Below are 16,095 nucleotides of genomic sequence, written 5' to 3'. Positions count from 1 at the left end.
TCTCCAAAATAAGTTTATCACAGGGTCCTCTCCTGTAGCCATGATATTTTATGAAAAATCCTCTGCTAGGATTTTTCCCATCCTGAGGAGATGAGGGCCTCAGGAAAGAAATGCAAACAATAACTGTGTGCTGCTGTGGGATGCCACAGGTGCATCTTCCATTGGTCCATGTGGATTGTTTTCAATTAGTGACCAACCACAGCCACCTGTGCCCAGGCTGTGAGCAGTCACAGGATTTTGTTATGCATTCTATTCTATTCTATTCTATTCTATTCTATTCTATTCTATTCTATTCTATTCTATTCTATTCTATTCTATTCTATTCTATTCTAGGTCTCTGTAGCATTCTGATCACCTTCCTCTCTCTCTGTTCTTTTAGTATAGTTTTAATGTAGTACCTTAATATATTATATAACATAATAAATCAGCCTTCTGAGGAAAATGGAGTCAAGCCTTGTGTCCTCACACATGGGAGGATCGCCGCAAGACTCTCCCGTGCTCTGCTGTGTTTGCAATCCCAGGCAGTGAAACAAACTGTAGAGGGATGGGATATGCATTTGTGTGCACAATATGGAAAGGGAGTGGAGTGAGAATACTTTGGGATGAGGCTCTGTTCCTTACAGAGAAGAACCTACTCAAAGTGCAAAGAAAATGCTGTCCATGGCCTACAGAGAGAACAAAAGTGAATAAATTCAACCAGATATAAGTATTCACTGGGCACAGGGCAATCTCTGTACCTTCTGTAACCCAAGTACTTTTTTGAACTGCTTCTTCCACCCACCTTCTCCCCTCTGATTCTCTCAGCACCTGCTGTATTAAAAATACAATTACACCCTTGAAAAGTGGTGGATTTGGACTCTGTCACTGTGTTGATGACCTTTAGATTTAAGACTGGCTCCCAAGTGACCCCTGCCCCACAGGTCAGTAGTTAAGTCGTCCATTCTCTCCACCTCCTTTCATCACCCAGCCTTCAAAGAACAAAAGTCAGATCTGCCTTGCTCACACTACTTTATCCATGGTCACTGCATATCATTCCCTAGCAGCAAAGAAATTTGTGGAAACTGGTTAGACACTGGAAGATAAGTTCCAAAACGGTTCATGAATCATATGCCTGTGAAGCACGTTGGTGCTGCACCTTTACTTTTTGTTTAGAACCAGGTGCTAGAATGGATCTTAGTGTCCTGAAACAACTCTGCTCTGCCATTTAACGTAGCTGTCCCAGGAATCCTGTGAGTCCCCCTCTGTGATGCTCATTGTACCTTCATTCCCCCTGATTCAGGCAAGGTACAGCAAACAAGGCTGCTGAGTGCAAGCCTCACCACAGTGCCTTCCTCAGCATGTGGAGTACTCCAGAAACACAGGTGGGATCTCACTGTGCATTGTCTAGTGCCAGGCACAGCACATTCACATCCACCAGGATTTGAACCCACAGAATCTCAAGCCAAAACCCAGATTGCAGACCTGGCCTTCCTCTAACCACAGGCTGGCCTTCACTGGGGTTTGTGCACATCCTTTCAAGATACATTTGCAACTCATTCCTTTCCTTACACAGCCCAAATATCCAACTTCAATTACATTCCACAGCCACAACAGAGATGTTGAGAAAGTGGACGTGATGGGTGTCAGCTCCCTTAGGCTCTGTGACAGGTGAACAGTGACAGAACCTGTTTTCTGCCTCTGGAGAAAGTAATCCTCATTTGAGCTGAAATGTGGAGCTGTATTGTTCCACTGTTCCTGTTAGAAATTCCAAGTGAAGGAAACCTCTGATGATGTTTCTGCATCACAAATTCACAGGAGCACACTTCACACCCTCTGTGCAGGTTAGGAGTACCATGGGTTGGAGCAGACCATGATTCTTGTAACTTTTCAGCACTCCTTTTTATACCAGGAGATACCAAGAATGCTTCTAGAAAATACCACCTCAACTGGTCTTCCTTGCAGTATTGACGGCCATAGCTTCACAGAAAAAAAAATTATTATAGAAGTAGAAAAAAATGCTGTTCATACAACTCTATTCAGCACTGCTAGTTACAGATGGGGATAGAAATAATATCCCTTAGGACTAGGGATATTTTTGTCATTTGTACTAAGGTTTTGCCACTGCAACAACATATCTGAGATATTTTCAGCCAACTCCAAATAACTTGGAACATCTCCACGACACAGATCCCATTATCTCACAGCACTGTTTTGTCATGGCTGTACCATGACACTTCCACAGGAGGGATTGCCACATGATCCTCAGCATTTAAACCAATTTGGCATCACCTGCTGGAAGCAGAGGGGTCTCTCTAAGGTGACATTGCCTTGGTTAGTATAAGTACACACTGGACATCACACATAAATACATTTTGAACCTCACATTTGCTGATTTTTTGATTTGTGTATATAATTCCTTGAGACTATGCTTTCCTGACACACATTTTGTGCAGAAATTCCTGCACAAAATGAGAAATTGGTGTTCACAGAACACTCTCAGGGGTGTTAGACATCTAATCAAGAATGGAACAGAAATTGTCTCTGTGATCCAGTGATTTCCCATCTCTTCCTTCACAACTTCTGCATCTGTCACCCTAGTGCTTCCTCACCTTCTCCCAGCCTCAGATTTGGTTGGGGATTGGATTGTTCCCACCAGATGTTAGCCAGAAAGTGCAGCTATACATCCTAAGCTCCACTCAACTTTGAATTAATTTTTACATCACAACCTGGACTCCTGTTTGCATCTTTAGGTTGTGCCTATCTGAACATCTCCAGATAACAATGGACTCCAAATTAATTCTTTAGAGTGTCATATGCTTTTTGAAATGAAGTTCATTAAAATCTTTTGAATTGTGAATGTTTGGAAGAGATAAATAGCAACATCGTGCAATGAAATTTTAGTTATTTGTCTTTTTCAGTGGGTGGTCAAAATCTTCTTAGCACATAGATGGAAATACAATATGAATAAAATGGTAAGAAATTGTAATAAACAAAGAACTTCTGTCATTATTCATCATCTGATAATGTTGTTTCTACCACCAAGACTCTTGCATAACAGACAGCAGAAAGATCCTCTGCTGGAAATCACATCATGAGGTATTTGAGATCCTCTACCAATGTAAAATGAAACTTTGGAGAAGTTTGGAGCAACAAAGATTAGTTTCTTAAATAATTTATTTGGAATATATTAGGTGTTAAATAACATCATATGGCACAAAGTGTTATCAGTTGCACTGTATTTGTTCATGATGACGCAAATAAGAAATCCCCAAAACACAAAGAAGAAACTTGACCAAAAAAAAGAAATCTTTGGTAGAGAGAGATCTAGGGAAATACTTGCTGAATGTGACAGTAGGGAGCTCCTAAACTGAAAGGAGATCAAAGAAAATGGTGATACAAACCGAAGCAATAACAAGAAGGGAAGGTTTTTAGCACAGAAAACACAACAAGCGTGTTATGTTACAAAATTGCCAGGTTTCCTTTCCCCTTCCCAGTGTGACAGCTGCTCACAAGATGTTTTCCCTCGCCTTGGTGATTTGTGTTTCCTAGGATAGCAAGTGACTGATGGACCCAACAGCAGCACCACGCCTCAGCAGGAAGTGCTGTGATTTACTTGGACTAATTTGTCCTGCTGCAACTCCAGCAAGCCAGAGGAAAGCTGGGAGGAGGATGTGGCTCATTACCTTTGAGGTGCCATGCAGAAGAGGCTGTGGCTCCATTTAGTCACATTAAGGTGGGCAGAGGTGGGAAGAAACAAAGGATTCTCAGTGCCTTTCCACTCAGCTGCTCCCCAGGGCCATCCTGGCAGCTCACAAACCCAGGGATAAGCAAACTGTTAGCAGTGCTCAGAAAGGAAACCAAATCAACATGAACCCTTGAGTTTTTATTTTTAATTCTTTCTTTCTTTTGGTCAAAATCTGTCCACTGGCATGCCTGTGCCTCCAGCACCAGCGCTGGATGGGATGAGCTGTCTTCTTGTCAGACCTTGGCTTTTGTCAGTGCTGAGGACAGCTCAATATTCCCACAGCAGGAGCCAGCCCTGGCTTCTTTGGTGCACCTGGTGCTTGGTGAGGCTCTGAAAGGCAGCTCAGCTTCAGGTGCCAAATCCCCTCGTGCAGAAAGGCCGTGCATGCTGCATGCACAAACCCTAGTTCTGCTTTCTGAAAGCACCTCTTCGTCTCATGAACAAACAGAAACAGCCCAAGGACATGCCTTGGCCTACAGGAGCTACATTTCTTCACCAGTCATGAACAATTGTCTCTTCTAAGCCTTGACATGTACCTTGGTCCACATGAAAAGAGACACTTGTGTCAGTGGGAGCAGGATCTGACCAGAAAGCCATTCTGCTTAAACCTGGTGTCATTTTCTCTGCTGTTTTGGGCTGCTCATAAGTCACATGAGGAGGCCAGGCCTTGGCTGGCACAGGTTATAACTCAGGAAATAGAGTTATAAGTTAGAAAATTAGATTGGATTTTTTTTTTGTGGGCAGCACAGTGGCCCCTTTCATACAACCTATCATGTAAACACCTGCAGCATGATGGTTCATACAGGGCAGTGACTCACAAATGGAAGATATTTACACCCATTTCTTTGTCCTGGCTGCACTGGCCCATTTTCAAGGCAGCTGGGGTACAGCTGACCATCTTCCTTCACGTGCACACTGTCACTGCTAGGGAGGAGATTTAATTTGCCTATTGAACCCACTGAAACTCATCCATGACTATGTATTTGGCCATTTTGAATTAGCACTTTTTGCATTAACCTAGCATTTAATTATGCTTAATGTGCTTTGCTCTGACATAAGGGGTCCCTCCAGGCTGATGAAGAAATATGTAGCCAGGTTCAAGGGCTAGGACTTAAATTAAAAAAAAAAACCATAAAAGAATCAAGCTAGAAATAAGATCCACAAGTTCAAGAGAGAGTGCAATTAGCCCCTAGAACAACTCATGGAGGACTGTGTCAAATATCACAGCTGTCTAAATCTTTCACTACCAAGGCCAGGTATCTGTTGTGGATAAATTTTGTGATGCTGTCATAATTCTTCATCTCAATAGAGTTTCCTGGAAATAGAATGGGAGAATAATTTCTTTTCCTGTCAGAAACACTGAAGGAATTCCTATGCCCTGATTTATGGAGGAGATCTGGACAGAAGGCTCTTCTGGCTTGGACTCTGCCACGACAGCAGCGAGTCCTTCCAAGCTCCCAGAGACCACAAGTTCTCCCTCTGGACTTCCAGGTTTTCGCACGACCAAGGATTTCCTATGCTATTAAATAAAAATTCAAATTAAATACCAATAAATACAAATAAATAATCACGATACATGGAAGAGCAACCCACAGATTCTGCCAGGAGAGAGGGGACTACCACACTAACACCAAGACTTGCACATCTCACTGTCTGCTAGGGGGATGATGCCTCTGACCAACACTCTGCTAGATTGCTGCTCATGCCGGGACAGGAGACGCCACAGTTTTCAATCAGTGTCAGCTCTTCCATGCTCTGCAAGTGTGGGGCTTGCTGGAAGAGCCCCAGGATGCTGCCCCGAGCTGCCACTGCTGTCTGCTGCAGGCCTGGCTCTCCCAGGACCTTGACGAGGAAGTTGATGTATCTCATGGCCAAGCGGAGCGTCTCGTTCTTGCTCAGTTTCTTGTCTGGTGGGTGGGTGGGAATGAGCTTCCTCAGCTTGGCAAAGGCACTGTTGACATTTTGCTGCCTCCACCTCTCCCTGGTGTTGGTGAAGATCTTCCTTGTCATTCTTAAGGTGCTGCAAAGCAAAGGAGATGGTGAGTGAATGCTGGATACCCCTGGTTTTCACACAGGCTGATTTTTTAGGGCCACTGTGACCTCTGGGCCAGTGGCAAGCACAGAGTGGTGGTGCTAGACTTCTAATTTTAACCTCTCTGGCTGGTGCTCTTCTCCTCTGTGTCCTTCACAGATTCACCCCAAAGTCATGATCAGAAGTATTAGAGATGCAGCTGGGTGCCAGAGTTCAGTAAGAACTCCACAAAGGAGGTAAAGGAGTTTAATTTCCTTATACAAGCATCTGGTGCTGCTGCAAGCCCAGCTTCTCCAGGCTCCCTAGAGTTCCCCTGCAACAGAATTCCCAACAGACAATGCATTTGTCATCCCACCAGGGTGCATGAGAGCCACACAGGCATTTTTTATGGGGGAAAGCAGGCAGAACATGCCCACGCTTTCCCAGCCTCATTTCACAGCTCCCTGTGAAGCCTGCACCCTGCTAGCCCAAGCTTGGTGATTCCTGGCTGGAAGTAATCCAGGTGGACTTCACCATGGGCCTTCAGTGAGCAGCCAGCCCACACCACAGACATGTGTGACTGGTTATTTCTCCAGGGCTGCTGGAACCAGTCTGGTTCCCTGCCCAGCCCACAGTGCTGCTCACTGCTGGTGTCAGACACTTTTCAGTCTGGCTTCTCCTTTAGCCTCTGAGAAACGCCAAGACTTAAGCCACAAGTGTCATAAGTGTATGAGGGAAAGTGTGATTCCTGCAAAGCATGCTGGCATCCCACCCAAAACCTCTCCCCAGCTGTTCCCTGTCCACCCTCACAGAGCCAAGCCAAGGGAGCCCTGTGCCCAGAGCAGACCTGGCAAAGAGTACTGAGGCAAGGGGTGCACAGTGATTTTAAATGCCATTTACCAGAAAGACTGCCAGAAGCTCTTTGTGTTGCCCTAACCTTTTTCCCACCACCATGGGAAAGTGCCTTCCCTCCTTTCCCACAGCTCTGGGAGAGAGAGACTCCTCCATTTCTGAAGCAGCTCTTTGTGCCAATGGCACACAGACAGTTGGAGCAGGGAAGAGCTTTCCACAGCCAAGAGACTAAAGGACAAATGTTTCCACTTACCCTCTTATGCATGTGAAAACCTCAGCTTTTTATACCCACTGGCAAACCCTTCTTTACTGTAGTCCTCTAAAGGGGAGTGGGGAGCAAAGGGAAGAGCATCCCCAGGAAGAGGAAAATTTGGGATGACAGCCCAGCTGTGATCCTGTTTCCATCTGAAGCACCAAGTAAGACACTCAGGGCTCACCAAAACACAGGGTAAGAGCCCAAGGGAAGAAAGAAACACAGATGTGACTCACAGTTTAATTGGGAAGTTCCTGCCCAGCAGCTTCAGGTTGCAGTCCAGCACGGATTGCCAGCTGCAGCACTGTGGATCCTGTCCCAGCTGTGTTCAGACACCTCTGGCAGGGATGCAATCAGCACAGGCACTCCCCTGAGCACTGTAAATGCCTGCTTGCACTGACAGCACCTCACATGCTCCTCTTGGCCCTGGCCTTTACACTGGTAACACGTTTCTATTTTGGTAGAGGTCTGGAATTGCTGTCATGCCTTTAGGGGATGAGAAAATTGTCTCATCAAAATGGCCTTGTTTCAGGAAAGACTCCTTTAAAAAACAAACCTTTATATTTCAGGTTGCTGAGAGTTTTTCTTGTCTTTTGCAGACGTACATGAAGACTCATTGCTTAATCCAAATGGGGATTATATCTCTAGTTTTATTTATTTTTTTTAATTGTTGTCCTACTCCATGTATAATTTTTTGTCTGCGCTGTGGGAAAAAAAATCTGTTTGGTGCTTTGCTCCTACCTCAAATATGTTGCATGTACCTTTCTGGCAAGAGCACTGCCACATCAGTGGTACAGATTTAAACACTGTCTTTCAGTGCTTCTCTGTACTGCAATGTTTTCAATGCCCAAGGCAAAACTTTTTCCTTTACAGATTTATTCTTCCAAGCAGCTGCTCAGATCCATGTGAAATGCGGAATGCCACCTGCTTCTTTCTCTGTCCTCTGTTTTGGTGTTTATGTTGTTGCTGGATTTTTTTTTTCTTCTTCTGAAGACATACTTATCTGTACAAAGGTAGTTATTTTTTGTAACATAGGGGAAGTTATTTGGGTTCTCTTGTTTCTTCTAATGGGTTGGCTGGGCTGTATTTTGCCAGGCTTTTGGGGCTCTGCACTGTAATTCTACCATGTCAGTGTACCAAGGGAGAGAGTCTGCTTCTTGTCTTCCTCCTGCTGCAGACAGCCCCCAGGACAGCAGGTTAACACCCAGCCCTGGTGCTGTGAACCTCTTGTCCTGTTAGTGGTGTTATTGGTGGAAAAATAAACCCAGCCTGCTCCTTCACGCCGTGCTTCCTTTGTCTCTCCACTCATGCCTTCGGGAAGGACAAAGCTACGTTTGTGGTCACAAGCCTTGTCAGCAAACAGATGCCTTTGTGAGAACAGCTCCTGCTTTACACTTCAAAAACGCGTGTTTGTATTTCTGACATTTATTCGAGCTCAGCAAACAACGGCTCCTTTCCTTTCCCGGTGCCTCCTCTTGCAGGGATGGCACTTTGGGGAGCTTTGCTTCAGGTGTAAGCCACCTTACATCTCTCCACCTTAAATTCCTCTCCTCCTTTCCTTTACTGGTGTGGGGTTCCTGTTGTTGTGCTTGGAGTTTCCATTAGAAACATAGCAGAGAAATCACCCTGGTCCAATCCTGCAGTGATTATAATGTTTCAGCACAGCTTTTTGCTCTGGTCACCTACACATCCCTCGAGTTCTCTGTGACCACAGCACCTTCTAGTTAAAATGCAGCTGGTTTGCTAGCAAAGGATCTGATTTCCATTTCTTTTGTCTCATTCCCTTCCTTCTTTTCCTTCCTTCTCTCCGACTCTTCTCGCCAAACTTGTCTTTCAATGTATTATTTGCAACTTGAGGTCTTTGCTAATTGTGCACAACCAAGCAATGTATTCTTTAGCTTTCTCTGATTCACTGTGTGAAATGCCTGTCATCTACTTGGTCTATGTTAAATCTGTGCAGAAATCACCTGTTTGTGCAAATAACTTGTAGATTTGTTGCATTAACCTGCAGCTTTGGACTCTGTACTTTCTGCTGACCTTCCCTAGCCACAGATTAACTGCCCCACGTTTAGCTGAGAATTCAAAATCCAGTAAAACAGCAACTTACATTCAAGAGGATCAATTCTGCTCTCAGCAGCCTAAATCTGGAAGTGTACATCATTTTCACTGGAGGAATTGCTTTGAAGGACAACATTTTGCACTGAGGAAAGGCTTTAGCTCAGGCCAAGGAGTCATGTCCAGAAGTAGGATGTAAATGGAGTTTCATGAGCTAAGGTGCCCATCTGCAACAATGCAAAGAAATAGCCCCAACAAATCTGCTACAACAGCGAGAAATAGAGGGGGGGAAAGAAAAAAAGGAAAAAAAAAAGACAAAGGAAAAACAAGGCACCACCACCCGCCAAAGAGACAACTGAAGCTCTTTGCACCCCCTGCCCACCCACTGGAAACACATAAAAATGTGTGGTGGGAGGAATGCTGGCTGCTTCCAGTGCAGCCGCGAGTTTCGCCAGACAAAAGATGAAGATCTCTCCCAGCAGCAGCAGCAGCTCTCACAGCCTCCCCGTGCTAAAGCCTTTCAGGCAATTCAGGCAGCAGCAGAGCAGCAGAGCAGCTTAGGCACAAAGCACATTTCTGCCAGACATTCCCCAGCAAATGGCCCCCGAGCCAGCGCTTAATGTCTGAGGGCTGGCAGGGGACCCGCCGGCAGCCCGGCGCTCAGTCATAATTAGCAGGATGCTATTAACTAAAGATCTCGGACGAGAAAGTCCCTCCCTCAAGTTATACCTCTGACCTCGGTGAAGTTAAATCCATGTTGAAACTGGCCGCTGGAGACCTGCCCCTGCAAATCTTAATCAGACAGCAGATGCCTGCTGCCACCAAGAACTGGAGTGCTTCTGGTAAATGTGAGGTGCCGCACCATCAGCCCACAGGGGAAACCCAGCGCCTGCTAAAATTGGTTGTTTAACACATCGTGCTGGATTTTGTTAAGTCCCCCCAGCCCTTAAGTAAACGGCAGCAGAAGAGCAGATGGTTTCTGCTTCCTCTCCCAGGCAGGTGCTTGTGAGCCCGGGGAGCAGAGATTCTCCAGCTATCACTCCTTGCTTTGTTGGCTTTGCATCCCTGTGATTTGGGCAAGAGGAGAAAGGGGAAGTTCAGAGTTTCCCTCTCCGGTTTCACACAAGCCTCAGAGTGTGGCACTCAGCCTCACACAGGGGGCAAAACGGAGCACGGGTGTTACAAGACAAAACACTGCCTGTCACTGACATGGGGCTTTATTTTTTTCCTATTACCTAGGAGGAATAAACTCACTCCCTGCACCTTAACTATGCACAGTTTGCTGCATGGCTGCTTGGATTTCGGGGACTTTCTTTGAGTTGGGAGGGGAAGGAAGGGCAGAGGGGACAATGCACCCCAGCTTGATGGATTGCAGGAGGAGCAGCTCACCACCAGGTACAGGCTCTTCCCCGCAGCTTTCCTCATTCTCCCCATTGCTGCCTCTCTGCATCTCAGTGCTGGCCCTTCCCAAAGTGCCTCCCACCCAAAATCCCACAGGTGTATCAGTGGAAAAGGACACAGAGAGATCTCAGTGCTGAGAGTGAATGCTGGGCTGGCAACCACAGAGTTGAACTTCTGTCTGTGTTTCTGTGGTCCCCTTGCCTCAGGCAAACTCCCCTTTTTCTTTTTCTTTTTCTTTTTCTTTTTCTTTTTCTTTTTCTTTTTCTTTTTCTTTTTCTTTTTCTTTTTCTTTTTTTCTTTTTCTTTTTCTTTTTCTTTTTTTCTTTTTCTTTTTCTTTTCTTTTTTCTCCCTGCACCTCCTTGACTCTCCTGCTAATTAACCTCTGCAAGTTTTGTGGAAAAAAGTGTCAAGTGTATGTGAGAATTTGTGCGTCGGAGCAGACACAAGCACAGGGTGGCCCAGCCCTGCAGTGCTGGTATAATGAATGAGAAGAGCCTTTCCCTGCATCCCCAGGGTGATTCCTTACACTACCAGTGAACTTCATTTCATTTCAAATAAGATGTGGGAAGAGGAACAACTTCAGGAGTAAACAAGGGCTCCTTTCTCTGCCTCCTGCCTCTGTTGGGGGTGTTATGTGACAATCACACCACGGTACACAGCAGAGCAGAGCAGCAAAAGCCCTGTAAAAACCAGTCCATGCTGGCACACTGATTTACCTTTTTTAGAGCCTTTAAATCTAGGACAAAAATGCACATAGCAGAATCTCTGCTTCTGGGAGCCCTCCTGTCTGAGGGCAGCGTTTACAGAACCTCTCACAGTGCTCTCACTGAACCTTTAGAAAAAGGAAATCACTGGAGTCTTCAAAAGCAGCTGTGTGAAGGTCTCAGGACTGTCTTCCTTCTTGTTTGGGGTCACTACACTGCACATGACCCCAGTTTCAAGGGGCAGCTCTTTCACCTGACCCAATGCTGCTCCTGGGCTGCTGAGCTTTGTGCTCCTGGAGGGTTCAGGTCTTCAGCAGCGAAGAGCTCTCTGCTTTCTGAGAAAAAAAAGACTCCACAGCCTGCACACTGTGCCATCCTTCCCTCTAGGCCTGCAAAGCCATGAGTGGGCTGCCACCCAGGTGGGGTTTGGGAGAGCACAGAGTGTGTGGCCAAGAACTTGGCAACAGTGATAAAGATGTGGCTCAATAAAAGGTTTACTCTGCACATGAGAGTGGGGTTTTTGGGGTTTAGGGGTGTTTTTTTTGTTGTTGTTGTTGGATTTTTTTTTCATGTAGCTCTCTTCTGCTCAACACTTTTTACGGCTCTTTGCAGAAAGATTAGTTATGCCACAGCTCTACACCAAAAAAAAAAAATAACCACTCATGGGCTGCAACAGCTTTTGCTAAATGGAGTTCCAGTGCATTGGCAGGGGCATGACAGCTTGCTAAGCTGAGAAAGAAACACTCTGCCAGGTTCAGCTTGTATTTGCTGAAGTTGCACTTGTGTTATTTTCTGTTCCAGAGAATCTGAGAGTCTCTCTTGGAAAAGTGCTTCTCTGTCCTGAATGACAGTTCCTGTGGGTTTCCTTTAACAGCACTCTCTGCCAAATTAACAGCCCAAATACTACATAGAGGCATCCTCACAGTGCTTTAAGGTAAACACTGGGAGGAAAAACAGTTGGGTTCTGTTCCAGGAGTTCTTGAGGTCTTTCTCTCTCTCTTTTTTTTTTTTGTTTGGTTTTTTTGGTTTTTTTTTTTTTTTGTTTGTTTGTTTGTTGTGTTTTGTTTTTGGGTTTTGGTTTTTTGATTTTTAGGTTTTTTGGGTTATTTTTTTTTTGTTTGGTTTGGTTTGGTTTTTTGGAGTTTTTTTTGGTTGGTTGTTTTTTGGTTTGGTTTTTTTTTGTTGGTTTTTTTGGGTTTTTTTGTTTTTCCTCAGACACAGTGTGCAAAACCCTGTTCCACACTGATATTTCTCCCACCTCCCTCCTGCCTCCCTCCCTCTGGCCCAGCTAGGCAGGAGGGCAGCTGTGAACAGCAGAAAACATTTGTTTTGCCCTGCCTGTGTATGTAGGGAAGACCACATGCACCTCCAAGTGAGGAGTGGGACAAGATGCCCCACGTCTCACAGCTCAGCAGAGAGCAGTCTGCAGCAGCTCACGCTCTTGGAGAATTTGCTGGGAGCACAGAGGAGAAAATCCAGCCAATGCAAAGGACATTTGCATCAGGGGGAATGTAGATATTTATTACGCCTGGACGTGGCCCCCAAACAAAATTTGCTTTTGCATTTTGTGCAGGTCTGCTCTGAGGCTGGTGGAAAACCTGTCTGTGACTGCAGGCAAAGCAGGACTGGAGGTCTGGCAGCATCCTTCCTGCCACAGCTCCCACCAGGCTGCTGGCCACCTCGGGCCACCCCGGAGGTCACAGTGGCCACCACGGCAAAACGCAGCTGCCAAAAGTGGGATGCAAACCACAGCAAGGCACAGAGCACAGCCCCATTTTCCCCTAAATGTCTGCCACCGACCTCTGTGGGGCTGTTCCTGAGGGAAGCAGCAGCTCAAAGATCATCCCTGCCTCAGCCACCTCTGTTTAGTCCAAATTTCCTGCCTGGAATGCTGGCGCTGTGAGCACATAATTTCTTGGATCACCTGCTCAGATCACTACTGTAAAGATTTATGTAAACAGGCAGTAAAACCAAGCAGCATTTATTTTAGGGTTTTTTTTTCTGGTTGTTAGCTTTGCAGTTCATTGTTTGGCCTTTTTTTTCTCTTTTTTTTTTTTTTTTTTTGTCTGTGTGAAATAATGTAGAAATGCATGGTGGAAAAAGATTCTGAAAATGAAATATTGTCCTGTAGTGTTACAAGGAAATCAGGAAGGATAGAGACCGCTCCTTCAAAAGCACTCATGCTTTGCTGTTTATTAACTTTCTCAAAAAATAGGTTTATGCAGAAGGCTACCCCTGGAAATAGAAACATGTTTTATATTGGCAGTTTCAAAAGTTTTTTCACAAATCTGAGAGTTACTAACATTTAACAGGAAAAGTGAAAATTTTAAATAATGCTAAGTTTTTCCTTCTAAGTGCACTGTTGAACTGCAGAAAATTCAAATGCCTATATGTTTTACATCTGCATCAGCTGTCACACGGATGACCAGTAAAGTATGGGAATACTTTTAAATATGTGAGGATTCGAATTTAAAACTTATTCCTTACACTTTTACCTGTTGACACAGTCAGTGAATTTCCACACAGTCTAGTGAATAAGTAGTACATGATTATTTGTGCTTTTGCAAGGAATTTGTTTTAAATCTCAAACAGCATTGGAGAATTCATTTAAGTTTTATTTCTGAACTCAGGGCGTCTATGACACTCTGTGTAATCCTTTTGCACCGGGGCAATAACTCTGATTTACAGCAGCTTGCAGTTCTATAAATGAGCTTGCCTAATGTGTAATTACACAGCTGTAAGGAAATCTAGGAATAGTTAAGAACAGTGATTATGAAATCACTTTCGTTTCCTCCGCCAACATTTCTCTCAAAAGCAGTAAAACCAATCAATATTTTCCTCTGGTAAGGTCTGACTCACAGAGTCTCTGTGGGGACTAGGAATTTGGAAAGTTCAGGCACAAACTGTCTCTTCACTTGATGAAGTTCAGCCACCTGTGAGCGGCTGTTTGTCAGACGAGATGCCTTACTCTTAAATTTTTGATGACAGGAACCCGAATTGCCACAATAAGAAATAAAAACCCAGAGAACTGGCAAAAGGCCACTACAGAAATCGCTTCCTTTTAGGATATTCCCTGCTCTGAGGGGGAATTTTGGCTTTCCTAAGAAAGTTGCAAGGTGAGCCCGAAAGAGGGGAGGATTGCTGTAAAGAGGAAGGGGCCATTGCCACTTACTTTTCTGGTACTTCTGCCTCTGGAAACCTGGTCGGGGGGCGAACAGGCAGCAAAATCTTCCTGTGCTTCTTTCCCGACTGCTTTTCCAGTGCCTGCCCAGGGAGCTTGCTCTTGCTGGAGTCAGCCTAGCGCCGGTCCCGGCTGCCTCCTTTATAGAGTAGCAGTTCCTTTGTCTGGCGCGTGTCACCACTAGTCCTGGCAATCCAGGGAGCTTGTTTTGCATCTCCCAGGAGATCCTCTCTCTGTCTTGCCTTTGCTCTGCTCACCACATGCCCCCTGCCCTTTTCTGGGGCTGGTAGCTGGAGCCACCCTTACCAGAGTCACTTATCTCATGACTCTGGCCAGAACTCTGCAGGAAAGGATGGAACCAGCACTAGCAATAGTCTAATTTTCCCCTCTTTTTCCTCTTCTGTTTGGGGAGATTTATTTTTTTTAATTTCATATATTTATCCAGCTCTGACATTGTCAGTGTTTAGAGAATCAGAGATAGCTCTTTCAAGAGCCCTCCTTGGCTCAGAACTCAGGAACAGGCTGGGGGTATTTATTGCACTCCCAAGCAGGAGGAAGCTCCTGCTCTGCTCTGACAGAATGCGAGGTGTAGCTGGGGGGATGAAAACGTGCAGGTGAGTGGATCCTGCCCTCCCTTCTTTGGTGGGAGCTCCCTCTCACCTGGAGTCACAGCTGGCACCTTCTGCACCTCCATACTCCTGTGGCTAAGATGTTGGCTCAGTGAAACACAGACTTCCTTCTGCATTGTGTTATGAATAGAAAGCTATCTATTTTTATTTTTGTTGCAGAGTTAAAAACAAGTCAGACCAGTTGTTGTAAGTTAGTTTCACTGCCAAAGAAAAGTTCTTCAATTACCTGTTAATGACTGGTGATTAACCATTGTCCCCCTGATGCTGGCCGCTTGCCAGGGAGGGACACGGGACAGACCCTCCAGGTACGAGGAAAATAGCAGTGACATCAGAGCCAGTATGCAGATGAGAAATGCATTGCGCCCCGAATTTTTACAGTTTTTCCCAGGAAAACCCCTAAAATTACGAGCCAACAAGTGACCTAAGTGACGTCTAAGGATGGGAGCATAGTCCCGTACCTGCTTGGACCCTTTTTGCTTCTCACCCTAACCTGAAAAGATACTGATTAAAGAGACACCCCGGGGTGTTAAAAAAGCAGGAATCCACAACTCTCCCGTGAGGACAGAGTCCCCAGTTCTGTCTGCAGACCAGCGGACAAAGCTGCATCATCCTCCTTCTCCGTGCCACGCCTGGGAGCAACGGCGGCGAGGGTGCAACCCGTCGATTGCTCCCCACCTGAGCTGATTCTTCTTAATAAAGGCATTAAAAAAGGAGAAAGATCTCCTGCCCATTTATTTCACATTGCATCCCCCAAGCTTCCTCTCTGAGCAGGGACGAGAGGGAAGCAAGGTGACACCTGAGTGCAGAACCCAAAACCTGCAGAATAACCCTGCCCCAGCCATGTGTCTGTGTCCAGGACAGGGACTGCCCCATCCAGCCTCACCCTTGCCCTACAAAGGGGAAAACCATCCAATTATAGGTCAAACACTGGCACAGGTTGCCCACCCCTGGAAACACTCAAGGTCACTCTGGATGGGGCACTGAGCAGCCTGATCTAATTGAAAATATTGCTCAGTGCAGGGTGCTCGGACTAGGTGGCCTTTAAATGCTCCTTCCAGCCCAAAACACTCTTTGTTCCTATGAAAATAGTCATAAAATTGCCCCAGGCACAGTCCAGCGAGCCTTGCTGCAACCATAGAGATCCTTTGGGACCCATCCAATCCTTTCTGCTCCTCCATCCACTTCTCCATTAACTGCTGGGAGTTTGCTTTGGGTGAACTTAAGAGCAAATAGGGAGAAAATTAGCAAGATACCTGCTTATGCCCTGGAGCAGCAGGAAATATC

General features: G+C 45.6%; 1 protein-coding gene across 2 annotated transcripts; it reads right to left on the bottom strand.

Moving 5' to 3' along the window:
• Nucleotides 1-3,135: 3,135 nt before the first annotated feature.
• Nucleotides 3,136-14,334, bottom strand: TAL2 (TAL bHLH transcription factor 2). 2 transcript variants are annotated; one of them, XM_064403790.1, is made up of 2 exons: nt 14,174-14,334; nt 3,136-5,744 (listed from the first exon to the last, which is right to left on the bottom strand). In XM_064403790.1, the coding sequence occupies exon 2, from the start codon at nt 5,732-5,734 to the stop codon at nt 5,381-5,383; it is 354 nt and encodes a 117-aa protein (XP_064259860.1). In that variant the 5' UTR covers nt 5,735-5,744; nt 14,174-14,334; the 3' UTR covers nt 3,136-5,380. The 2 variants fall into 2 exon arrangements, with proteins under 2 accessions (XP_064259860.1, XP_064259861.1); XM_064403791.1 differs by lacking the exon at nt 14,174-14,334 and adding an exon at nt 8,948-14,167.
• Nucleotides 14,335-16,095: the final 1,761 nt, after the last annotated feature.

Source organism: Passer domesticus, chromosome Z (genome assembly GCF_036417665.1).
Source record: "Passer domesticus isolate bPasDom1 chromosome Z, bPasDom1.hap1, whole genome shotgun sequence".
NCBI lineage: Eukaryota > Metazoa > Chordata > Aves > Passeriformes > Passeridae > Passer > Passer domesticus.
Note: the sequence above shows the minus strand (reverse complement) of the source record. Positions and strands in the feature narration are given on the sequence as shown.